The sequence below is a fragment of the Calypte anna genome, chromosome 4 (genome assembly GCF_003957555.1).
Source record: "Calypte anna isolate BGI_N300 chromosome 4, bCalAnn1_v1.p, whole genome shotgun sequence".
Taxonomy (NCBI): Eukaryota; Metazoa; Chordata; class Aves; order Apodiformes; family Trochilidae; genus Calypte; species Calypte anna.
The window spans coordinates 2,027,352-2,054,072 of NC_044247.1; the positions used below are offsets into that span (position 1 = coordinate 2,027,352).

Consider the following 26,721-nt stretch of genomic DNA (forward strand, 5'->3'; position numbering starts at 1 on the left):
ATTAAAGCCCTCACTGCACTTCCTCTTAGGGCATTATTAGTTCCCAATAGTATACTGTGCTGTCAGTCATTCCCTTGTGAAGTAAATCATGCCCTAAGAGTACACATGGCACTTGAAATTTCAATGTCAAAGGGATAAACTGTTCTGATAAGTTCCACCTTTTTATCACACTTTTTATATACATTTCTCTTGAGGATGCTTTTTTTTTTTTTTAATAATTTTAATTGAAAATTGCTAATAGTCCCTCTCTCTGGTTTACAGAGTTGCAGAATCTAGCAACATAATGTCTAAGATACCTAATGTGGCTAGCTATAATTGATTTACTGTGATGTTCTGAAGAGACATTTCTGGTGCAGTTTCTAAAGTAAAATTAGCAAACTTGGAAACATTTAAGTATTTGTCTATTTCCCCAAACTGCTAGCTCAAAAAAAATCTAGTTTACATTTTCTATTGGAGTGATATGGTCAGAAATCCTAGGAACAACATTTAACATGCCCAGAAATTGACTTTCATGTGGACCTTAGAAGTTCAAAACAAACAATAGAAGCAGAAAAACAAAACAGAATTTTATCTTCTCTGAACCTATGCTCATACAGTTGCCAAGGCAGAGAGTGGCAGCCTGCAAGAGTTTCACCAATTTGTTGGGCCCATCAAAACCAGTGCATTAAATTAAGAAATGCTATAAATAAAAAAAAACAGCTTCCAGTGGGCAAACCCCTCTGTTCTTACTGTATTCACACAGGTCAGACTCCACTTTCACCTAAATGGTGTCAACTGAATTTTACCCAATTATAGGTTTTTATGATTCTGTCTTCTGATGCTTAATGCTGGAGCAGTTAGTGCTGGAGTAATAACAATCCCATTCCATTCCAATGAGGCAGTCTGGGCACTGGCTTTCTTTTTTTAAGGAGTCACAGATATTGGTAATTTCATATGATTTACACCATTAAGTATGGCAGCTGCATTTCAGACACCAGAATATCTGCCACACAGATAATACCAGTAAGAGGAAAAGCACATTCCAGTTTCTAAAAGACTGTACAATTGCTTGAACCATAACTTCAAGCAGTACCAGTTTTATAAGCTATTTTTCAAGGCCTTGCCTTTAAGAAAGAAACTTTTCTGCAGCTCCATGTCAGACTGGTGTAGATTTCCCACCCTGGGGAAGTTGTCCCCTTCCCCAAACATCAACAGCTCTCAGGTGTTCAGGTCTTAGCAAAAGGCACCTCCAGAAACCCTGGCTATGAGCTTCACCTCTAACAGTGCTACCAGAATCCTAACTAAAAGGTAAGAATGGAATCTGGGCTAAAGTTTCATTCAAATCATCCAACTTAATGATTCATTACATGCAGGTGAAATGCAGGAGATCTCCACGCACGTGCCTTTCACGTGGCAAGTGCTGAGTGGGTGCTTTTCACAAGGCCAAAAGTGAGGATGACCTTGAGCAACACAGAAACATTTTCAGTCATTGTGATTCCACCATGGAGATGAAACCTCACCTTGCAGTCACTGAGTAGGAACAAATCAGAGATCACAGAATGGTTTCATCTGGAAAGGACATTAAAGATCATCGAGTTCCAGGTGCAGGGACACATTCCACTAAACCAGGTTGCTCCAAGCCCCAGCCAACAACACTTCCAGGGATAGGGCAGCCACAGCTTCCCTGGACATCCTGTGCCAGTGTTCTCACCCCTCTCACACTAAAGAATTTCTTCCTAATATCTAACCAAAATGTCCTCTCTTTTGTTTTAAAGGCATTACCCTTTGTCTTATCACAACATGCCCTCATAAAAATGACCATTTTTAGTCATTGCATTGCACAAATATTAGTGGAAGAAAAATGAAATATAAAAAAATATATATTATATAATATATAAAATATATTTTATTTGATGTAGAAAGACAACAAAGTTCACTTTACCTCTGCTGTGACTTTGGCAGCTTTAAATAAGCAGCTCCACTAGTAACAACAGCCTGATTGGGAATTTGTAATTAAAAATAGTCTTACAAATTTTTGAAAATGGAACCAATTAAAAAAATTAACTCTCCAGCAAACAACACTCAACAGAATGGAACATGAATCAGGTCACTGGTAGTAGCCTACTTGTACCTTGCTTGGGATAGAAAATTTGGTCTGCTCAGCCTTGCCAGGAGTGTGAATAGCAGTAAGAGGAGGAGGCCAGGAATGGGTCATCTCCTAGGGAAGAACAAAAAAAAACATTTTTGAAAAAAAATTCTTAAAGAAGGGAAAATGACCTTGTACTCTTCACTGAACCCAGAGATGCAAATGCTAAAGGAAACATCACCTCCCATAATTATCATAGAATCATAGATTCATAGAAAGTTAGGGGTTGGAAGGGGCCCCAAAAGATCACCAAGTCCAACCCTCCCTGCCAGAGCAGGGTCACCTAACAGGGTCAATATTCAATATATTGAATAGTACTGGGACCAGTACTGACCCTTGAGGGACTTGACTAGAATCAGAATTCCAACTAGACTCCATCCCATGGACTACAAGTCTGGCTCCTATCCTTCAATCAGCTCCTGATCCACCTCACTACCTGATCATCCAGGCCACACTTTTTCAGTTTAGCATTTAATTTGGTTTTTATTCTGTGACAGATGAACATCCTAACTACCCAGCAGGCAGCACATCCTGGGAACTAGGGTGAGCAGAGGTTTTACTCTAGAAAATGTTGACCACCAGTGTCTTCAAACAGCAGGAATTAAGACATCATAGGTGTAGAAGAGCATATTAGCTGCAAAGCCCAAGCAGGAAGGAAACTTCTCCTGTATTGCACTGGATGCAACCCTATAGAGGATTGAATGTTGCCAAAATGCAACCCTACTCAAGAGTTTGTAAAGGCAAAACCCACCAGAGGCAGGACTAGAAGATGCTGGAGTGGACTTGAAACATGAATGCCAGGTATGGAAAAGAATGGACAAATGTCCTGCATACCAAAGCATCTTCTCATAGCACTGGCCATAACCACTTATTGGGGTATGCAATGTCACATAGAATCATAGAATCATAGAATTGGCTGGGTTGGAAGGGACCTCAGAGATCATCAAGTCCAACCCTTGATCCACTCCCCCCGTGGTTCCCAGCCCATGGCACTCAGTGCCACATCCAGGCTCTTTGGAAATATCTCCAGACACGGAGAATCCACTACTTCCCTGGGCAGCCCATTCCAATGCCTGATCACCCTCTCCAGAAAGAAATTCTTTCTAATCTCCAACCTAAACCTCCCCTGGCACAACTTGAGACCCTGCCCTCTTGTCTTGCTGAGAGTTGCCTGGGAAAAGAGCCCAACCCCCCCTGGCTCCAACCTCCTTTCAGGGAGTTGTAGAGAGTGATGAGGTCTCCCCTGAGCCTCCTCTTCTCCAGCCTGAACACCCCCAACTCCCTCAGCCTCTCCTCATAGGATCTGTGCTGGATCCCTTCACCAGCCCAGTTGCCTCCTTTGGACCTGCTCCAGCACCTCAATCTCCTTCCTGAGCTGAGGGGTCCAGAACTGGACACAGGACTTGAGCATCAATTCTATTTTAAAATAGTGAACTGAGAGATCAGGTGATTTGCACAGGGTTACAAAGAAAGCCTCTACTTCCCTAGGAACCCCAATCTCTGGTGAAGAATTATCTACCAGATCTTCTAAGCAATAGGACCATTTTCTGTACCATTGGGCTACTTTATCATTTGTACATCTATGCTCCACCTTTCTTCAAAGAAATCACATGGGTGCTCAAGGCTACAAAATACCAACAGAAAAGCCAGTACACACCCTGCTTTTTCATATGAGGCCTTAAAATGCTGCCCCATGAGGCCTGGTGGGAGCAGGCTGGGGCTTTTGTATAGAGGAAGAAAAGTCACTAAGGTAAGGAAACTGCAAATGTTGTTTTAGGCAGAGCTTGTAAATGCCCTTCTAATGAGTGTGCTTTATGGTACATGCTCCTCCATTCCCTCTTTGTTTTTAATTTAATAAATATTAAGAGGCAGTAATACTTGTCTCTGGCAATCTGTTTTATCTTTGTATTGGTTGTTTTTCTTTGCCTACAAAGCTCAGAAAGGATTCTTCCTTCAGACAAGGCAGACAAAGGGCAAAAGAGATTCTGGTCTAGGAAATCTTGCATGCAGTGATCCTAACCCTGACTGCAGGAAACTAAACTCCCCAGCTGCTATTTCACACTGGTCAAGCCCAATGTGAGAGCCCACAAGCCCATAACAAAGTTTATGAACACACAAGTTTCTGTAAGTAACACAACAAACACTGCAAATAAAATGATAAAATATAATTAAGGAAAATATAACTGATGTCAAAAGGGTGGGGTGGTGGGTCCATTGGGGTTGGAGACATGGCCTGGGTGGCTACAACTAGATACTAACATATAATTCTCTGAAGATACAGCCAGCAAGTTTCAAGCCCCCATTGGTCCCTCAAAAACCATGTGTCATACAGGAGGGCAAGAGAGAGAAAGCAAAACTCTGCACCAGTAATTTATTAGAGCCCATCAAATTTCCACCCTTAGCAGTGTGGCTGCTGCACCAAGGACTGGCTGAGTTCTGCAAGGTGCAGAACCCTGGAATGACCACTAAGGAGAGAAGCCCTCATCTGGTCCTGACAGATGTTAGAGAGCAAGACTGCTCCAGCAGCTTGGCCCCTTGGGGCTCTGCTTTTTTTTATTTATTTATTTATTTTAATTTTTTTTTAAATTTTTTTTTATTTTGCTGCTTTTCTTTTCTTTTTTCCATCATCACAGCCAGCACGGACACGCTGGCAGCTCATCTAAAGGGCCACATAGCTACAGACAGGGCAGCCTGAGGCCAAACTTTGCCAGCTCCTTGTACAGATGGCCCAGAGACAGTGGAGGGTGGAGATGTCTCTGCACTCCTTAAAGAGCTTTTGGGCTTCTGCCTGTGGAGCTCAGAGCCTCTTTTCACTGCACAAAGACCAAATGGTAGCGATGAGAAGGAAAGAGGCAGCTTGTGACCAGCTCATCCCTCCTGGTGGGTGAGGCTGGGGAGGCTCAGTGCAATGATGAACAGGACACTAGGACACTGCATTGACTGTTTGACCTCTGCACAGAGGAAGGCAGGAAAAGATTTATTTAGGCACCCAGTTAACTTTTCTGTGAGATAATATAATCTGAATCCTGAACGCCTCTGCCAAACCCTTTGCCATAGAGGTTGCTTTGTGGCAAATCTCTTCATAGCAAAACAATGAAACAGAGACTATATCACATAATTAAAAGATGGACAGGCAGCCTGACTGAAGGAAGAAACGAAGCCTATTCTAGAACTGCAATTACAGCCTTGACCTCAGTTGCTTCCTGCCCACACATAAAAGGATGGAAAGAGAACACAGGATTCATGGGAAGGTGATGCCAGCAATTATTTCATAATATTCACTGTCAAAATGTCATCTCCACTGTGTACCAACTGTGTACACTGTGGGCCAAAGTGTAAGCAATTCGAGTCATCTCCCTGTTAGGGGACACCTGAATAAAAAACCAGCAGAAAAAGGAAAAACAAGTCTGCTATTATTTGAGGAAATTCAATTACAAGGTAAGAAATCCTGACTCCACTGAGGTCAGAGGCAAAAGTCAACTTCAGTGAGGTTAGGACTATCCAATCTAGGTATAAAATGACCTTGTGAGCATGAAAGTATATTACTAACATCCAAGCTACTTACATGGAAACATTTCACTTCAATTATTGTAATAAAAGTTATTGGATAGAAAATTGAAGATAGGATCACACCTACAAAACAACACAAGTATTTAAAGCTCAGGACATAACCAAACAATGTGTATGGAAGGGGTGAGGATGTCATTTGTTTCATCAGCCACATCACTTGACCATTTTTTGGTCCTCCCCAACTTCTTCTGGAGGTCCCTCATCTCTAAGTACTCACTAAGCTCTGTTTTGTTTATTTCATGACATTTGATCTATCTGTCTTCTAATATATTAGGACTATAAAGAACTACACAGACAGGATATGTGTTGTGTTTGCATCCATTAGGATGTATATTTAAACATCTTGGCTTGTAAATACCTGGGAAAGTAGGTAGGGAATTGCATTAGATTTTTTTTCCAGGAAAAGTTAAAAACCTCTAATCAATCCAAATTTGGAAGTATTTAGAAATTCCTGGAAGTAACAATAATAAGAGCAGGCATATGAAATGCTTTAAAGAGGAATTTAATGGAAACAAAGTAATCCCACAAAATTGAGTAAGGATTTATTTTCACATGGTTTGGACTTAAAATAATTCCAAAATCATGTTAGCTGTTGGAATGGGTAGATAACTGCTATGGAAGCAGGCATTTTTTATAGACCTGGAGATTAAATGAGAAAGTAAATGTGCACAGTTTGTTGGCTTAAAAGTCACTGTGGTCCTCTGATGTAGTAAGATCAAGCATCCTCCTTTCAGAGAATTATTTAAACATTGTTTTAATTGACTCCATGTGCTTTATTTATTAGGGCTAGGCATGCTCCTCTCTTGAGCTCAGTCTGCTTTTTTCAGCCCTAAAAAAAGCCCTCAGGTAACTAAGAAGGACACATGCAGACACAGTCTAATGAATCACCAAAAATACAAATACACCAGGAAAACTTTTTAAGGGCTGCAGAGGTAGAAGGCCAAATCACAATTTAAATGGAAGGAGAGGACTGGAGAAGGATTTCAACTTGAAAGTTTCTAAGGAAAAGGTCAGAGCTGGAGAACTGAGTACGGGGGATATGAGGCAGATGGTAAATAGCTTTACAAAACCAGTCCCTAAAATTAATAGCTGCCTTCAAGATTTATTTCCTTTATCTGTATTTCATTTTTCCATCATTTCCTTCTTGTTCAAAATAAAGTGTGCTGTGTTTTTAAACACAGATAAAAGCCTTCAGTAGGGTTCTAGGAGGTCATTATGGAAAAAAGCAGCTAGCCTGTGTACCCCCTGTCCCTACTGAGCCAGCTTCCCTTTCTACTGTGTGCACTAAACTCCTCAGTCTGATCTAATTTTAAGTCTCCCAAGATACTGGGCTCATGTTATTTCCCTTGAGAGAATGTAGGGGAGACATGAGAAGAGTCTTCAATGACAAAAAGAGCTGTTGATAAAGGTAGAGAAGAATCTGTTCTCTACTTCTGTGGTGAATATCAACTTCAACTGCAGCCTGAAAGATTCCAGCTGGACATCAGCAAAAGCTCTCTGGTGGTAACAACTGTGCAGAAACACTGCTCAGAGAGCTCCAGGCTCCACTTTTGGAGAAACATGCTTAAGAATTGATTAGCACTGTCAGTCAGGAATGGCTTAGGCAAAACTGATCCCTGCACTGGGACAGGGATGTGTGGTAGATGGTGATATTTCTAAGACCTTCCCATGCGTTTTTCTTGTTCTGTAGTTCGATAGATCTCAGTTGGCCAAAATGCTACCTTTACTGACCTTCTTGGGGATAGCAGATCCACAAAGAAGCAGAAGAAGAAAGCAACAACCCTGGTGTTTTCCCTCTGTAGCATTAGAGTCCACAAAGGCAGTTTTGGGACCGACCCATTGCCCACATGATTAGAGGGCAAGCAGAGGAGCAGGAGGAGGAGCAGCTCTGCACACATTGCCAGCAATAAAGGCAATCTGAGGTCACTGCTACTAAAAAGACCTTATCTGTTGTATTTTCTTTGTCAACTGCTCCTCTCAGTCCTTTTAACTCTCAGCTAAATCCATTTCTTTAAGCTTTCTCCAACTTTTGGTAACGTGGTGTGTTAAAATGACATTCAGAAAATATTAATATATGATGAATAGATGTTTAGAAGTTATTACAAACTTGATGTTACTGCTGGTGGCACTAAGCAACCTACTGCCCTGACAGAATAAAGATAACCAAGTGATTTACCATTTATTAAAGCCTCTATTAATGATTTATTAATGTTTTATTAACTATTTATCAAGGCAACCTTAATAAAAAGCTTTTCAGAGCATTATTTCACAGTTTTTTCTGGTTTCTGCGTTTATACAAACCTGATCAAACTCTCTCTGCTAGGAAGACAGTAACACATGAGGGGCAGCCACATTTTATGTGTGGGGTGCATACTGAATTAAAAGCCATCTCGAAACCTTTCATATTTTGGGAAAAAGGCTAAGTAGAGAATGGATGTACAGATATATATTTACATGTGTACAAGTAAATTACTATAAAAGCCTAAAGAAACACAAAGGCAATAAACCTATGGCTTGGTTTTCATTTGTATTCTTTAGAAAGGAATGGAAAGCTTGCAGGAGCAGTTGGTAATATCCTGAGCTGTAATATGGCCTGCTTTATACTGGAACAAAGGCTTCCTGGGGAAGCAAATTTGATACACTGTTAGTATTGACAGGGACATGATAGATAAATTCATGGATGTGCATTTGATTATCATGCTTCAGCCCTTAAAAAACCCTCTCAGCATCAAAGGACCACCACGTATTTTTTTTCCTTGTGGGGAAAAAAGCAGACTTCAGTGGTGGCTTGATGGCCACCAAGAGAAAGTTAGTTTTTCTGGTATGAACATTAAGGAATGAAACCTTTTATTCACACACACGTTGTAGCAAATGTATTACCAGTGCCTGGCACCCAGTACATGTTTTCAGAGGAATATGGTGGCATCTTCAATGATAACTTTGTCATAGTAGAATCTGTCTTTCTACTGTACAAAAATCTACTAGAAAGACCTTTAGCAATACAGTGCATACAGGCATGAATCTATCGTTGAAAAGCTCGAGCTTATGCTGCAAAAAGCAACCACTTTTCTGACTCCAATCCAAAAACCCTGTGTTCACCTTGTGGGTGTTATCAATGACAACAAATAAGTTCCCTTTGCCCAGTTAGGGGTTGGGATGTATTCTCTATCTTCCCATGGTAAATTAATATTCTTTTCCCTGTTGACAAGAAGTGGAAGGACAGACAAAAATGATATTCAGTGAAAATGAATATAGAAATTGCTTTAAAAGTCAATAGGGGCTGACCATAAACTTTACAACACAATTTTTCCTTTCCTACTTTGTTAACATTTGGAAATCCACAAAAAAGTGATAGCAAAATTATCTTTTTCTGTTGAGTTTCTCAGTACTCTCTCGACTCCCATAAACCTCACCTTTTTCAATATATTTTCCTCATACTGTAGCTTTTGTAACAAATAACACTCACATTCTTGCTTAGAGCATTTAGAAGACAATAAAAAAATAGCAAATCATGATGGATGTACTTATTGCTCTAACTAATCTTGTGTATGTGAAGAAAAACAACTCTCCATTACAGTGAGAAGGTATCTCAGCTCAAGAGGCTGTTTTAGGGGGAGAGTAATGAAGCTACACTACATGAACCCACCACCAGACTTCCAATTTAAAAAGTCCAAAACCATCCTAAAAGCAATCACAGCCTATAGAATAATGTGTCTACACAATAATGTATCAGAGGGTTTAGCCCCCTGCTAGGTCCTGGGCCCCTTCTCTCCAAGGTGGATCAGGGTAATTTTCTTTAGGGTCCTTCTCAGGAAGATTATAAGGTCAAAAAACTGAAATGTGGCTCACACCACCCAGGATCAGTCCTTCAATTAAATCCCAACCAAGCAATGGTTTTGTGCCACTGAGCACCTTCTCACTCATTCTTGGCATTTTCAGCAACAGAGAGCAACCCCTCCTAAAGTTCCTACTGTAGTAACATCATTGCAGTGGACTGCAACAAAACAAGAGGTCTCTAGTAGCTGTGTCTCTACTGAGGTTTAGGTTACCTGGATAAAAAAAGTGAAGGAAGAACATGGGGAGTTCACAGAATGTAAATGTTGATGTAGAAACAGTGTGTAAAAATAGAACTTTAAAGGAATCAGATGGGAGAGCTCTCTTGACAAGTGCTGTACGATGAGACAGAATTAAGAGTTTTGTGGAAAAGGGAGGCCTGAGAAATCAACAAGTCAAAGGTAGACACATCCTGCACGTATGATTGCCTCTCTGACCCATGCTGTCTTTGTCTTAGACCTTTCCCTAAGCTTTCTAGCAAAATTCCAAGACATGAGCAGGGGCCAGGGTTACCTTTGTGATGAGCCATGAATCTTCAGAGCACCCAAAGACAGGCACGTACCTACCAGGAATAATGGCACTAACTCACTTTCTATTCAAGAGAGGCAGGAGGCATCTTCTCTACTTGAGGAATATGTTTGATTTCTTAGGATAAGCCATGATGGCTTCATGCAAGCAGAGGACAATCAAAGCTTTCAAGTTTTGCCAAGCACATGTGAGGATTCATATATATTTGTAATATTTGTATTTCCATATAAATGTTCTCTGGACAGATCTAATGATGGGTCAGAAACATGAAGTGGTTGAATGGGTCAGACTCAAGGACCTGTTCATCTGGGATGCTGGCACACAGCTGTCAGTGCTGTGCCTTTCACAGAACCCTTCAAGAACACCAAAGCAATCATGAAAGTAAGATCCTGATCCTCCATACTTACTAACCCACAACTGTGCTGAGAACCCATCTGTTTAATACTGGACCCAGAGTGGATATAAACACCAGTTAACACCAACCTAGAGGTTGATGATAAGCCCATAAATATTCAGATACTTGCAGTCAGGTGTACTAAACCTCCTTCCAGAAAACAAGGCATCCTCCATCTGGCACTCTCTGTAGCTAAACTAAGGACTTTGTTGCCCAGCACATGGTACCAGAATCTTGCAATGCCTCCTATTCTCAGCAGCCTCTCCTCCCCACTGAGATGCACAGCCATATCACATTGATTTTATTTATTCAGAATTATACTTGTTGGTAACCATCTCCAGGGATGGCACATATAATTTGCATGAGGGCCTCCAAGAGATAGGAAGTATGCACTGAACTGTACAATACAACGTAACATCCTGGCAGTACAACAGTATAATATAAACAAAAGCACAATAAGTAATAAAAAGCCAATTCTTTCAGAATTTACTAATACCAACATATAATTTCATCTCTGCAATTTAAAAAACATTGGCAACGTTTCCCCAAGTAAATAAGCAACTGTGTTTTGAAACTATTCACTGCTGGCACTTGTTTAAGGAAATCTGGTAATTTGTTCCATCCATCCTGAGCTTCACAAGCAAAAAAGCATGCCTTGAATCGCCTGTTTTCTTCTCTGAAACTTAGGATTCACACCAAGAAGAGAGCAGAACTATAATTTACAGTTACAAAACAAGATTGCACCTACCCCGAGGCACTCCACTGTGCACATTTATACAATACACTACACCATCTCCTTCACGTTGCCAGATGTAATCAATTCATGGTTTTTTTTCATACAAAATCCATCAGGGAATTATGTAGTCACATGACAAGACCTTATCCATGTAATTTGTTACAAAATGCATTTAATTTCTGGAGCCACTTATGCCAACATTGTGAAAAAATAAAAAAACCTCCAAATTCAATACCAGCAAAATTAAATTACTAAACAACAAAACTCATTCTGTAGGCTTAGAACTGAAACTGTTTAAGTTTTACAGTGTGCACTAAATTTTAGGCCCATGTAACCCACATAGTGACAAAATGAGGAAACCCAGTCTAAAAACCATCAGGAATTTGAAAGATAGAAGGCACCCATTTTAATCTTAAAACAAGAGCATCAATTACTTGAAATAGCATATAGGGGAAATTAAGAAACCAGGTCTGGCAGCTTCCTGGAGTTTAAAGCTGAATTCTTTTGCAAAAACCATGATTTGCTTTAATTAAAACTGGACTCTTTGTTAGGCATCAAATACAAAGAAATGAAACTACCACACACTGTTCTACAATACACATTGAAATCTTTCACAAAAGCTGTTTTTCCTTCAAAACCAAGACTCTGCCAGGTCTCTTTTATTCTGCTTACCACACAAGCAGTCTTGCAGCACGGGTTTTCCTGAGGGGATGTGCCAGAGCAGCATTTCTTTTTAATGTTGAGGGTTTCCCTCTTACACGGTCTCATCAACACCTCAGCTGTAATGCCATTAAACCGTTGGTCTGAGGTTGAAGTGAAGACACAGAGAAGCTCAAACCTGTCCTTATAGAGACTTTTTTCTCCATTTCCTTTACTTCACTGATGTGATGCTCTCCATTCAGCTGAAAACTGGCTTCTCCCTTAGTGTATGAGGAATGCACTCACGCCTACAGAGGATGATTATCTTCTTAGTGCTACACTAAATGCTTTGAGGACAAAGACTGTGTAATTTATTTGTCTTATGCAGTCCTAGGGCAGTGGTGGAACTTCTGAATATTGGCTGGAGACTTGGAACAGTGAATACTGGATGAAGAGTCATGAGTGGACAACATAACCAGCTTGACCAGCATTCAGTGCACTTTGGATGGAGAGAAAATGTCAAACTGAAGCTTGATCAGCAGGCCTGGTCAGATCAGCCACCTGAAAAACCTTATCACATGACCTGGAATTTACAGTAATTTTAGCCTTTTGGAAAAGAAGAAACATTTCAGTCTGGATTTCCTTTTACTCACTTGTGCCTTGAAGCAGGTCTGTTCCTGCATCTGTGTGTCCTGTAAATCATGCCAACACTCTCCTTTGATCCACTACTGCTAAACTAACAGGTGTAATAAAAATAGAAGATGTTTTGATATAACATACACTTTTCTGGCATGTCAGCCTTACCCAAACAAGCTAGCTTCAAGAGTAAAGAAAACTGAAGCCAAAACATGCTGAGGTCTTTTTTGATCTACCTTAAGGTGTGGAGGCTTCAGAATATTTCTGGTAGACAGATTCCCACTGTCACATGCATGCATCTGGTTCCTCATTTCCCAGCTCGTTTTTTCTTATAAAGCTAGGGAATCTGAGGATGGAAACCTCAGAACTTCCACTAAGACACATGGCAACTGAGGATTCTTGGTCCCACACAGAGGGTTCTCAGTGTCTGAAATCAGCATGCTCAGATTATGCACCAGATAATTATATTCTCCCCCCCTTGCCTGGATTTTTCATAACATTATGACAACAAACTACATTGAAACAAACTCACTTCTAAAAATGAAACTGAAAAAGGCTGAAAAAAGTCCATAACTTTCCTGTCTCCAAACACTTTTTTTTTTCCCCCCCCCCCCACAGGAAAATGAGTGAACAGGACACAAAAGCCACAGTACTAAAATGCAGTAAGGTTGGTGCTCCAGCATTTAAAAACTATATATCTACATTACTAGACGATGACATATATTGTCTTTGTTGCTTATAGATGGCCAAAACAGAATAGCAAACTGTTCATTAGTAATAGTTTATCAGGGGTTATATGAGCAATCTGGAACATACTTGGAGGAAGCCCAAGAAAAGACCACCCAGTAGACCCATGGTTGCTAGCTAGCTCTAAGCAGTTTGTGCTATTTGCAACTCCAGCTGGTCTCAAACACTGACAATTACCAGTTATCATATGAACATGAACTGGAATAAACATGCCAAAGAATAGTTCTTTTACTAATTTTTTTTCAGTACAAAGTGCCATGTATTACAATGTTCAAGCAGTTACCAGAAGTTGTTAATCTCACTTTGCTAGAGAGATACCCAGGCTAGATGCAGTAATACAGCATTCTTTTTGAAGGGTAACTTGTGTTATAAGTGAAAGACACTATAAAATGACAATGCTGCTGCAAAAGAAGAGAGGATAATACATTCAGCTGAATTCCCAGCCTAAGCCTTTTCAGAAGAGTACAAGCACTTAGTGTAACATTCCTTAGTGTTCCTGTGTCCTTTAAAGCATGATAGCTTTCTTCTAGTTTACACTTATCTTATTAAGAAAAATGGTAATGAGGAGATCATGACAACTTCTTTTAAAAGCAACAATTACTCAATTGCCAAGGAAAAAAAAGGAGTGAGAACTGTTTGCATGGAAAGAAGCCTCCAGTGAAGGCTTCATGTTGAAGAGGTGTTCTTTGGTTTTGTCTGACAAGTGGTTGCTCTTCCAAAAAATCTGAGCACTAGTTTTCATTTGATTGGTAAAACACCCCTTATTCTGATAAAGTGGCAGTTCAGACCTCTTATTTAAATTATTAGGGTTAGGATTAGGTCAAGAGGTTAGAAATTATAAACTACTGGAGTAAGTGGGAAGGGAATTAATTGGCTTGAGAAAATAAAAATCACTACTGGGGATGTTCCCCTACAAACCAAACAACAAGGTGGGCTTTTTCTGAGTCTCAGAAGAATATTTGAAGGGTTACTGTACTTTGGGCTACACAGACATGTATTCTTTAGCAGGATATACACATGGCAAAGAACCTAATGGACTACAAAGCCCAAAGGGGCCTTTAACACTCAGTGTCTGATCATAAAATTCCATCAGAAGATCTCAGAGCATTCCTCGTAAGGAGACCAGACCAGAACCCACCATTTTCCAGCTTGGCTACAGTGATGAAATTTGGTCCATGCCTCAAATCACCCACTCAACCAGCAACCTAGGTTTTTTTTCTCATCAGCAACCCACAGAAATGTCCTATACATTTGTGTCCATGTTGTTGCTGTTTCATCCACCTCCTAAAAGTATTTGCTTAGACATTGCACAGAAATTTTGGAATAAACAACGCAAGAACAGCTGTGTACTGTTGGGAACAGCATCTCTAGTGACACCCACACCAGTATTCTGGAGCCCTGGAAGGCAACACAGAAACACTTGCAGCAGGTAGAATAAACAGTGCATGCAGAATGTTGAACAAACATAAATCTAGGCACTTAGGTCTAAACTTCAGATTCATGTTTGTAGTCAGTTTTTATCTCTTGACACTGAAAAATGGTCAACAAACCCCTCAACACCTTGGACTAATAAAACCATCTTCCTTTCTAATGCTACAGGCTGACTTCAGCTGATTGCTGTGAGGCCGAGTGCCTGTAAGACTGCTTTTAAATTAAAAAAAAAATAATGTGAGAAATTCCTTGGCGAGAGGAGAGGAGAGGAGAGGAGAGGAGAGGAGAGGAGAGGAGAGGAGAGGAGAGGAGAGGAGAGGAGAGGAGAGGAGAGGAGAGGAGAGGAGAGGAGAGGAGAGGAGAGGAGAGGAGAGGAGAGGAGAGGAGAGGAGAGGAGAGGAGAGGAGAGGAGAGGAGAGGAGAGGAGAGGAGAGGAGAGGAGAGGAGAGGAGAGGAGAGGAGAGGAGAGGAGAGGAGAGGAGAGGAGAGGAGAGGAGAGGAGAGGAGAGGAGAGGAGAGGAGAGGAGAGGAGAGGAGAGGAGAGGAGAGGAGAGGAGAGGAGAGGAGAGGAGAGGAGAGGAGAGGAGAGGACAGAAGGAAAAATAAGGCATTCTGGTCAGATTTTCTAGCTATCCAAAGAAAATTGTCACACAGCTGACAAAGCAGTGTGGCAGGATCTCCAGGCTAATTAAACAAATGTGACAATTTTGCCGTGACAATTGGAAAATGCTCAGAAGTGCCTCCCATCCACAGCGTGCATTCTTCTCAAATGTGTATTAAAACCCATGTTCTGTATTAAGAAACTGAAAGGAACTTACATATTCAATAAAAAACACAATTATAAGCACAATTTGAAACGTATAGCTAAAATAGATTGGAAGTTCATAAGGTTTCTCAGAACATTAAATTCAATGACACGCTTTCTCTGAAGAAATGTTAGGAATTCTCTCCAGAAATGGATATGCCACAGTATGTAGAATAATTTTAAATATCTGATTGAACCATGCTTTTGCACTATTGTAACACCATAAATACCAGCTGAGGACCTCAATGCATTTTGTGAGCACCTACTTTAACTTTGCAGTGCTTTGGCAGTGTGAGTGAGGTTCAGGTTCCCCATTTCATGGAATGGGACACTCTGGGGCATCTCAAGGTTACAGAGGAAGATTAAAGGTAGGATGTTTTATCTGAGTCAGCATAAATTGAAAGGATGTTCAAAGAGATGGTAAAATGGACTATATCAGTCTGTTATTGGTAGGTGTGAAGTGGTGTATTCTGCATTTTGACAGCTGAAATGATCTCCAGAGGTAAGAAGGAAGACACCTGCAGAAAGAAATCAATGGCAAGTGGCAAAGACATAAACTGCCCCTGAAAAAGGTGGCTGCCAGAACTGTTCTCCCTACAGAGTATGGGATTACTTGAACTAAAACAGATGATGACTGCAAGACCACCTTCCCATGTTAGGCTGCTTCCCCAAATCCCATGGGGACTGGCAAGGCTGAGAGTGTGTCACCACATGGCTCCTCCAAAGGAGGTATCTGGTGTAACACAAACACTTCCACCTATTTCCTCTGGGAGCAACAATGAGATTCAAACTGCATTATTACTTCAGGGATTAGTTTTGTCCTGTTTTCTTTGCTTTGCTTCTAAGAACACAAGAACAGTGAAGTATCAAAGGTTGCAACACAGTAGGTATAGTTCCAGTGAAACTGAGCATGCCACAAGTATATATGGCCCCTTCTTGGTCCATCTTTTTGTTTGTTTGTTTCCCTAGTTCTCTGCTTACATATAATTCTATCCATCAATCAGTGTTTTTAGATTTTGATGGTTATCCAGTTGAAGCTTCAGAGGAGAATTTCAAAGAGGAGAGCTCCTGAAAAGCTTGCTGAAGATTTAGTCCCACCTTCCAGCCCTGTCTTTCCTTGGACACTCCAAGTCTGTCTAGCCTTTTCCTAGCTCTGTTTCTCTTGACTGACCAACTTACCCTTCCACCAGCTTAAAAGCAGTGCTGGCTTATGGAAAGGATTCCTACCAGGACTTAAAAGCCAAAACACGTGCCCTCAGGGATGCAAAAATGGAGACATTTATCCCTTTTGTGAGATAAAGAGCCACAGAAGATGATACAGACTTTGTAATTTCAAATCAGAATTGTTTCTAAAGAATGCATTCATTTCAGAAAGCCTAACTCAATTTTAATATGTTTTCAGTGTTTTCATTCTCTGCCTAAAGCAATTTGCTATGTAGAGTACATGCTATTAATCTACTTAAATGAAAGGTAACATTGCTAGCAGTTTAAACACTCAATGCCCATATTTAACCATGTTTCATCTTGACAGGACACAATGAAATAACAGAAATGATTAATCTGAGACCAGAGGAATATTTTACTACCTATATTTCAAATAGGACTGGATTTTTTTTTTGCTTAATACTTTGGCAATAAGATGCTTAAGTAGAGTAACAGGATCTTCAGATGGCTTTGCTGCTTGACAGTACTGTGTCAGTAGTTCTACTCCCCAGTCATTTTGGAATCAGCAGCAGTATTCCAGGACAGAATATCACAGATTCTGATGTGCCTCACAATGTTTTTATACACCATAAATTCATACAGCCCACGAGGTCCTCAAGGGACAGTACCTGGTACAGCTAGAGCCAAACACTGAGACAGTGCAGAAGTGTTTAAAGCTTTCCACTGAGTTCAGCACTCAGGGACTTTTCTGTTCATGGGAGCATACAAAAGGTTAAAGCTGATCTGACATCCCAGATTCCTTGGGTCTGTTTTCTCTTGCACTTTTGCTCAAAGATAAGGGAGTTACTCTTTATTTACAATGATGAAAAGGGACAGAAAGTCAGGTCCCATGGGTCTGCAAATCAGGAGTAGGAATCTTAAAGTTTTATGATACTCAGCCCCAAGACCCCATCAACTTGTTTTCCTACAGGTTTTTTTTCTCTTTCACTTCCAGTTATTTTTGGAACCATGAAACTCAGAGGTATTTGAAAAACTAGTACAGGGAGTGACCAAAACTTTTAAGTGCTGAAGAAGGCACATCTGATCTTCCACAGAAGTTGCAGAACTTATTATCTTTTTCTACAAGACAACAGCTTTGTGAATTACTTTTTTGTTTCAACTGGCTCTAAAAAACATTTTATTTATCATAATAAAATATTATTTTTATCATAACACAGTACTGAATCAGGATGAGGATGCTGGGCATGTAAAATGTTGCAATACACAGTGGATTATTTCTGAGGTAACAGTCAACAAGGAAGAGAAACTTAAAGTGGTTGGTTTTGGTGCAAAAGAGATGCTGAGGAGTTTGAAACACAGATAAGAACTCAAACGTTTTCATTTAGTTATTAATTTCTCACAAGAGTGCTCTCATTCTCTTCAGGAGCAGTCCAAACCCTTGAGATGTCTGCTCACTTTGCAGTAATTTTAGTCACAATTTTAAATCTGGCAATGATAGAATTATATAATACTCCTGAAATCAGCAATATTTCATAATTGGCAGTACAAACAAACACACATGTTAAAATAATGTTGTTAAGGAGGTAAGAAAACAGAACTGAATACTGAGTTCTCTGAAATAGGTGCACTGCAACCTCTCTTTCTCTTCCTGAATACCTTTTGTCATCTTGTTTTTATTGCTGCACTGTAGACAGGCTGCACTAGACCCACACAATGATCACATTTTACATTTCAACGTGCTTTGCTAAGTATTTTCTTTAGTGCTGCTATGAAAATAATCCCTTTATTTGATAAATGTGCCTGCAGGCTGGAATCAGACCTTGCCTGTCCCTCTTGGCAAAGGTCTAATTTTTTGCTGCCTTATATCTTGAAGAGACATTTATACCTGTAACAGGCAGGTGCAAAACACCACTTTTCCAACACAGGAAACATGGCACAACCACATGGATTTGTCAGATCAGGCAACTTTTTCTCCTTGTTACCTCCCCAACAGCATGAAGTCTGCTTTGCATTGACCTGGCAGCAAAAAGCAGATTTACAGTCTCTATCTAGATCACAAGTGAACACCTTTCATACACTTTTCATACCTAACCTGCCATGGCAGCAGGGCTAGAGTAGCCCCACAAAACCAACCCCCTAAGAGAAGTACTTGAGCACTGGCTCATGCTCATCTCCTACTCAACAAGCCTCAAGTTAGTGATGAGGTTCTTACACTGGGTACCTTTAAGTTCATTTAAGAGAGCTTTGGGCATAATGCTCCTGAGGTGCCTTCCTTATGGGTGGAACCACAATGTTGTCACTAAATGGCCAAGAATTTGAATAATCCTGTCTTGCATTCAGGTGTCACTCACAGTGGCCAAGGCAAGCCTCTGGGATAAGGGTCTGCTCTGGATTGGGAAGATCTAAACCTGCATTCTTCAGCTCCCAAAGAGCCCTTTGTACTTCAGGCTCTCCTCAAATGGCTGCAGCCATTGATCTCATGGTGCCTTGTGTGTATATGGCTGGACAGTGCACAAAAAAGTGCTGGGAAAAGGCTTCTTTTGACCTTCCTGGAATGCTTGTGGTGGTACTGAGATGGGAATTGAGCTGATAGCCTACCAAAACCAGGAAGGAGCTTTTTCTCAAAGAACTGCCCAGCATTTCCATTTTATGGAATAGGCTACATGTAGACAGTCACCAGAGCAAAGGACTAGTTGTGCTTTTGTGTATGCCTGAAGTAACTCAGGGATAACTCCTTGTTATTTAATACCAGCAGCAGCAACATGAGTAAAGCTGCTGCCAATTTATATCAGTGTGGGGAGAAGAAGAATTCAATGAACTCAAATGAGATCAGAGGTCAGTGGAATTACCCCTTAATTTATTTTGATCTGAGAGTAGAAACCTGTTCTGCCTCCACTGAGAAAATCCTGAAAAAAAGCTGAAAATGCAACGGCTTGGAAATTGCTAAGAAATTAATTGGCTTTAGCCATCCAAATCTTCATGTACAGAAGCAGTCTAAAGAACAAAAAACCCTACAGTTTTAACACATTGCCTTTTGCAAAGCAAGCTATTACCTGTTCCTTACACACTTCCAAAGGCTGCATGCCAGACACAGATACACATTTACACGTGGGTTAACTTTTCAATCCATTTTTTCATTTCAATAGAAATAATAAATCACCTTATCCTGGAGAAAGAAGCAACCTGACAGAAAACATACGGTGCTGGGCTATTTTTATAGCACACCTAAGACATATAGGGATTCATTTATTTACCCAGTTATTTAAGAGTGGCTACTCTTACTCATTCTCTGGACAGCTAAATGCCAGGTTGCTAAGTTACTGTTACTTGACATCATCTCCTCCCCAGTGTGTTCCCACATTTGACAGGTTCATATGATTTACTAGGCCAGTCAGCTCATTATTCACTTGTCCAATGACGTCTGGATAATCATTTTAAATTCACATCATGTCCTCCCCAGCAAGCCCCCAGATTCCACATGAAAATATTTAAACTGCCTGTCAGCTACTAAGTGCATTTGTAACCACACTGGACAGTGTACCTGTATTTCTCAAATTACAATTATTATAATTAGGTTTAGCAATATTCTTCGGTGTTGGTTTGTATTTTAAGAGAGAAAAACAACTACTGAGGGGAAAATAATGGACTATATTTGTTACAGTCTAATTTTGCCCTGTGAACAGCTCCCCTTAGCTATGGATGATACATATTAAATCCTTTAGTGGTTTATATTGGCACAAGGAAGGTAATACTATACATAATTTGCCCAGTCAAGGGTATTTTCACCTGCTGATGAATTTATATATTCACCAGTATCATTAGACAAGGGACAGTCATCAGAAGAATAGAGAACTACACAAATTACAGACTTTGCTCATTTAACTGCAGTCATTTTTATTCTAATTACAATCTGAATTATATTTAGGATTTGTTTTTCTTCCAGACTTGAGAGCTTTCAATTAATATCACAGCTGTCCACATAACATCAGAAGTCCAGCTAGTTACTTGATGCCTTACTCCAGTGAATATACACCTACAGGAATTCTTTTGTTGCTCTAAGCAGGGACAGATTTTTAGACAGAAGTGCCTGCCCAGATGGTTAGCAATACAGGCATGAAAGCTTGATGTGTACAGAGCAGAGCCTCACTTCTGCAGGATTATGTCTAACCAGTTGTCTAAACTCCAAGCCCAAATTCCAATTAAACTTTTGTGAAATCAAATTTCCTTTTTTTCATAGAATCTTAGAATCATAGAATCATAGAATTAGCCGGGTTGGAAGGGACCTCAGAGATCATCTAGTCCAACCCTTGACCCACCGGAGCAGTTGCTAGACCATGGCACTGAGTGCCACATCCAGTCTTTTTTTAAATGTCTCCAGGGATGGAGAATCTACCACCTCACCGGGCAGTCCATTCCATAGCCTAATCACCCTCTCCGTGGTGTGTGCTTATCACCTCTTTACCCAGAGATAAACCAAGGCTAAGGTAGGTCCCTTTGGTGCTCTTTACAGGCAGAAAAAGGATCCCTGCTAGTTCATACTCCATGTCACCCCTACACACCCCCCTATACCTGTACCAGCACGACAGTTCCCATAATGCACAATGACAGCATATATAAAACGTATTATACATATGTTTTATATGTAAAACACAGCATATATAAAACACAGGTACAAGTGGCACATGTAACAGCTTCAGAATACCAGTTTAAAATATCACTTCTCCCTTCTCATCTGCACTTTGCATCACAACATTTGAATGAACTGATTTTTCAATGGCTGCACATAGCAAGTGACAACTTAATTTAAATCCATATTAATAAAGTGTGCATTACACACACACACTGTTGATTGTTTTTCTCCCCTGTTATCCACACTTTCAAAGCCATTATGTTGGCTTAAAAAATAAAGTTACATTTTGGAACAGAAATAAGTGTACTGAGCACCAGTGAATTCATCATTCAATTTGGTATTAGAGATTTGTATCAAATGCAAATCTCATGCACTAATTTTGCAGTTTGGCCTCAGTTGTACAAGAGATATTTACTTTTATTAATATTATTAATATTTTAAACAACCTTCTCCCTTCATAACCATCCTGGTTAGAAAAGCAAGATCAACAGGAGACTAGTCTGCTATTAACCTTTGTCTGCACTATCAGGAACAGTCCTTGAAGCATTTACACAAGATGACATAAGTGGCTAAGTGTTTCAGGAAATGTGAAAGACAGAAATTTTGTCTCTGAAGACTCAGGGGTCTGAACAGACTCAAGACCTTTCCTCTCACTCAGATGGAAAATTTTGACCATAAGCTCAATTACACATTTTTTTCCCTTAGGATTTTTTTTTTTCCTTAAAAAAAAACCCAAAAAAACCCCCCAAAACAAAAGAAGATAGAGATTAGGAATTGCAAACCCCTCTACAATTACAAAACCCCTTAATCAAGTTCACCTTGAAAAAAGGAGCTCTGCAAAATCAAGAGGTCACAGATCTTAGCTTGCATCCCTCTTCCTTGTAAAGTCTAGCAAAAACCCTATAAGAGTCACCGTGTCTTTCTCTGAGGTGAAATTGAATTAAGTCACTTAATTCCTTAACTTCAGACAACAAAACAAAACAAAACAAAGCAGCAAAAAAGCTGCTGGAACACTCTCAAGGGAGAGTGGCAGGGCTGGGGTGCGGAAGGCACCAGCACCGTCCCTCTGACACTTTGAGCAGAGTTGAGGTGGCCCTCAGCAGAGATTTCCAGTCATTGCCAATGGTCTGGTTGGTCAAAACACACACTATTACACCTCCATCTGTCCATCTTCAGGACTTGACTATCCTGTAATACTACTTCTTTTCCCCTGTAACATCCTTGACAGGACAGAAATGTTAACAGCCGACTTCTTTCCCTGGGGAAGCTGACATCAGGCTGAGGCTCACACTCCCAAGAAAGACCTGCTGTTTCTTATCCCTTTTTCACTTGCACATTATATGCCCTCATGAGAGAGATCCTCAGAGGCATGGAAACTTATGCAAATGGTCCCAAAAGGCCAGAAAGTAGCTGTCAGAGCTGGGAACGTAACCAAGGTTCTAAAAGTAGATATTTCTGCTGAAACCAAGGGTTATACTTTCCCCTGGAGCAGACCTCCTGAATCTCCTGAGAAGGCTTCAACAGGGAGCCCAAAGACTGCACTGAGACCACTGCTGGGCATTGCATGCTCTTACTTATTTTCTCTTCATTGCCTATTAAGTAAAATATGATACTCTGAATGCAGTCAAAACACATCTCCTTCTGGATTATTCTGCATGATAAATCTAAGAACAAAGTCATGGACAAAACTCAGGTCTCTCTACTTCCATGCGTGCTTCAGAACTACATAAAGCTGAAAGCCTAAACTGCCATCACTGAAGGCAACCAGTTGGGGCTGGGATTTGCTCAGCATTTGATGGGAAGCCTCAGAAGTGGATCTGTGATCTCCTGCTTTCATACACTCAGGGTCCCAATGGCAGCTTGCTTGCAGACAAGTTATAAGAAGGCTGCAGACATCCTGTCAGTGCCCAGAGCTGCCTAACACCATGCCAGTGACATCCTAAGACATCCTCACCATGTAGCAGCAGACAAACCTACGCATGGAGTGGGAATGTGCATCCCAAACAAGTCATGGTTGAGGTCCCATGCTCACTTGCAGTGTTCCCAGCCCATACCTGCTCCTCAACATCTGTGTTTTCATACACCCAAGAAGGATTATGGCTCTGTCCATGGCTGCAGCTCACAGGTTTGCCCCATGGCAGAATGGAGAGGCTGGGCATTGAGGGTACCTCCAGGAAATCTGCACGTGGCAGCTAAGGAAGATCTGCTGTTTCGGACCCTTTTTTTTCAGGTGCCTATTAATGCTGTTGTGAGACACATTCCAGAGATGTCTTTGGAGAGCCAAATCCCAGCTCTGTCCACCTCAAAAGTCCCAGAGTTTAACAGCCTGCTCGTGGCAGGAGGTGCTGCTGTGGCCACAGTGACCCTGCAGTTCATCCCCACCCTCTGAAGACAACAGAAAGTCATTCAGCAGTCTAAGCAGGTTTCAGAAGAAATCCCGAGACATTCTGCCTCTCTTTATTAACTCAAATTACAGTCATGGGGTAGGAAATAGGACACCTCCTCTTGATTAAAAAAAAAAAAAAAAAAAGACATTTCTGCTTCCTGTGATTTATCTGCACTGTTCCCACATTAAAACTGTCACCTGGATGATTGATCCTTGAAATTCACTACATCAAATTTCCTTTTGATGCTGTTTACTGAAAACAACTGCTTTCCCCAGCTAACAAGTAATTCGTTCCAACTACAGTAATGAAGCTAACTGGAATATATGAACAGGAGAAGAAGACATTTAAAATGTACCAAGTATTTCACACAGCCTTTTAACGTTTTCTTTGCTTAGGCTCCCTTAGTGTTCTGTGGGTAATAAACCCATGCTCACTTTGAAGGCTGAAACTAAATTTCATTTATTTCCTTCCATTCAGTGCTGCTGGGTGCACATGCAGATGCAGACTCCTCTCTTACTGCAGGTCTGCACATGTTTGCTTTCTGCTTCAACATATTTCTGCAGCAACACTGGTGACCCAGAAGAACACCAATAACATTCCAAGATAAGGCATGTACATTAAACAGAGGAAGTTTCCCAAAATATTGAACTTGGGATTGTAATGAATACTGAGAAGCCTATTTCAGTTCAGAAACAAGAATAAATCCATTTCTTTGCAAGCAAGTTCACCCAATTGCTACACACGATTTCAGGTTGGGGTTACTTTGTACCAGTTTCTCCTAGTGATAAGGACATGGCTGGCATAAATTTCTAACTGAAATTTTATCTCCCCTACACTGAAAACCAGAAGGTTGTTGACAATCTTGGGGAGGTAGTTTTGACAGATGGGAAGCTCAGCTCATGAGAATAAAAACCTTAGTCCCAGATAAATCCCATCCCACTTGTTGGGCTGCAAACTTGCTCCCAGAAAAATCTCACTGCCAAAAGTTGACACCAAAGTTGGGGTGGCTGAGGAAAAGCCCATCTTATACTTAAGGTAAGGCAGATTTACACAGAGGCAACTTGAGCACACATCATTTTCTTCCTATATGATCTTGCTGCAATTAAGCTTTGCTCAGTTTGGAGTGGTTGTTTTAATTTTCTGTATTCAACCAAAGACCAGAGTCTGCAGAAAAAAATGTCAGCAGGTATTTAACAAAACCATGACTGATGAGCAACTATAGTCTGGAGGAAAAAAGATGAAGACTGTAGGTCAGTCTGTGAATGGGAGAAACAAGGTGACTCCACCTCAGAGTAGAAGAGCAATCTGTCCTGAAGAGACTCATGGAGACTGAGAGCTTAAATGAGAACAGAAATGTGTGTAAATCCCTGCCAAGACGAGCTGGCAGATGCAAATTATTAGATGAACTGACCTTACTCACTAAGGAGACTAAGGGCCTACCACCTGGTTGTATCTCTTTAATAGAGACCCACTAACATGTAATTATTCACCTAGTGTTAAAGACAGCCATATGACCCTTCTCCATGAAAGAAGAAATGACAGGGCTACAACTACACACGAGATACAAAAGCAAAGGGTATCACTCACCCGTAATATTTCTTCCACACAGCTGGAGTCATTGGGAAGGGTAACCTAGGTTTAAAGAAAAAAAAGAAATGTTTAGTCAGATGCTGGGTACGAAGTTGAGGGAGTACAAGCACACAGGTGAGCAGCTAACACGCCACTGCCTCTCTTTGAAGACTGCTGTATCCACACTTGCTGCCTACCAAATTTTTCAGTTCAGATCACCATAAATGACAGAATCACACAATCAGACAGGTTGGAAAGGACCTCTGAGATCATCAAGTCCAATCCTTAATCCACTACCACTGTGGTTACCAGACCATGGCACTGAGTGCCACATCAGTCTCTTTAAAACCATCCAGGGACAGAGAATCCACCACCTCCCTGGGCAGCCCATCCATCATCCTCTATGTAAAGAATTTGTTCCTAAGATCTAACCTAAGCCTCCCCTGGCAGAGCTAGGACTATGCCCTCTTGTCTTACTGGTAGCTACTTGGGAGAATAGATTGACCCCCACCTGGCTCCAACCTCCTTTCAGATAGTTGTAGAGAGTGATGAGGTCTCCCCTGAGCCTCCTCTTCCCCGGACTCAACAAATCACCAGCAGGACCTATTTTGTCAAAAGTTGTTTTTTATTTCCCTGCTGCTTTGTGCTACTAATGACACTTCTGAAGCAATAAAGTACTCCGATTTCCTCACAGCTGAGAACTGGAACTAGAATTGCCTGAAACTTATGTAACTGAAGAAGATCCCACTGTTACTCCTATCAGCATCCTCCAGAGAGAAGGTGAGGTTTGGTTTAACTTGCTGCATGCTGCAGCGAAGGACAGAGGTAATAACAGTTAGGAGAAAGCTGTTATCATCAACTATCTTATCCTACAGCTTAATACACTAACAGCCAAGACAGCTCTTAAAACTTAAACATACACTGTACTAAAATACTGGCTGGACTATAAGGGCAGCTGCTGATTTTGTTGTCCCTCAACTCATCAGACTGTTGCATGCAGGTTAATAAGTATCCTCTGAAGATGGAACAGCACACAGGAATCCACCCTGAGAGGCTTGACAGATATCCCTGCTCCCATTTTGAAAGACATGATGTATCTGTGCACACAGCTATGCCCATGTGCACATCCAGCAGTGCCCTTAACATCTTCCAATTGAATATACTCATTTAAACAGCACTTTCAGCATTTACCATTCCCCATTTCAAGGACATGAAAGAACACAAAATCTCTTAATACTGTGAACAATTACACAAACAGGGAGATATGGTCTGTATATACAGTTGTATATACACATACATATATACATATACCACAAAAATGGACATTGCAGGTGATTATGATGGGTTTCTATCATGAGGGTAGAGCAGCAAAGGAAGAGACAAAACTCAGGAAAGTAACAAAATCAGACAAGTGCATCATACCATAAATAATCAGAGAGACTTTTCTGCATAACACTTCTACCTTACTGCCCTTGTTAACTGGTTTGGTAAAAGAAACTAATGACTAAATCCCTCTCATTCTAACT

General features: G+C 40.7%; 1 protein-coding gene across 3 annotated transcripts in view; it reads right to left on the bottom strand.

Annotated features, from left to right (window-relative positions):
* The window catches only part of AFF2 (AF4/FMR2 family member 2), a 330,337-nt gene that overhangs the window by 125,736 nt on the left and 177,880 nt on the right, over positions 1–26,721 (bottom strand). For 2 of the 3 annotated variants that reach the window (XM_030449004.1, XM_030449003.1), the window contains exons 4-5: positions 25,214–25,258; positions 2,111–2,197 (exon numbers count right to left, since the gene is read on the bottom strand). In XM_030449004.1, coding sequence (XP_030304864.1) covers positions 2,111–2,197; positions 25,214–25,258 — 132 coding nt within the window. The remainder of the gene's footprint in view (positions 1–2,110; positions 2,198–25,213; positions 25,259–26,721) is intronic. The other variant, XM_030449005.1, reaches the window with a different exon arrangement.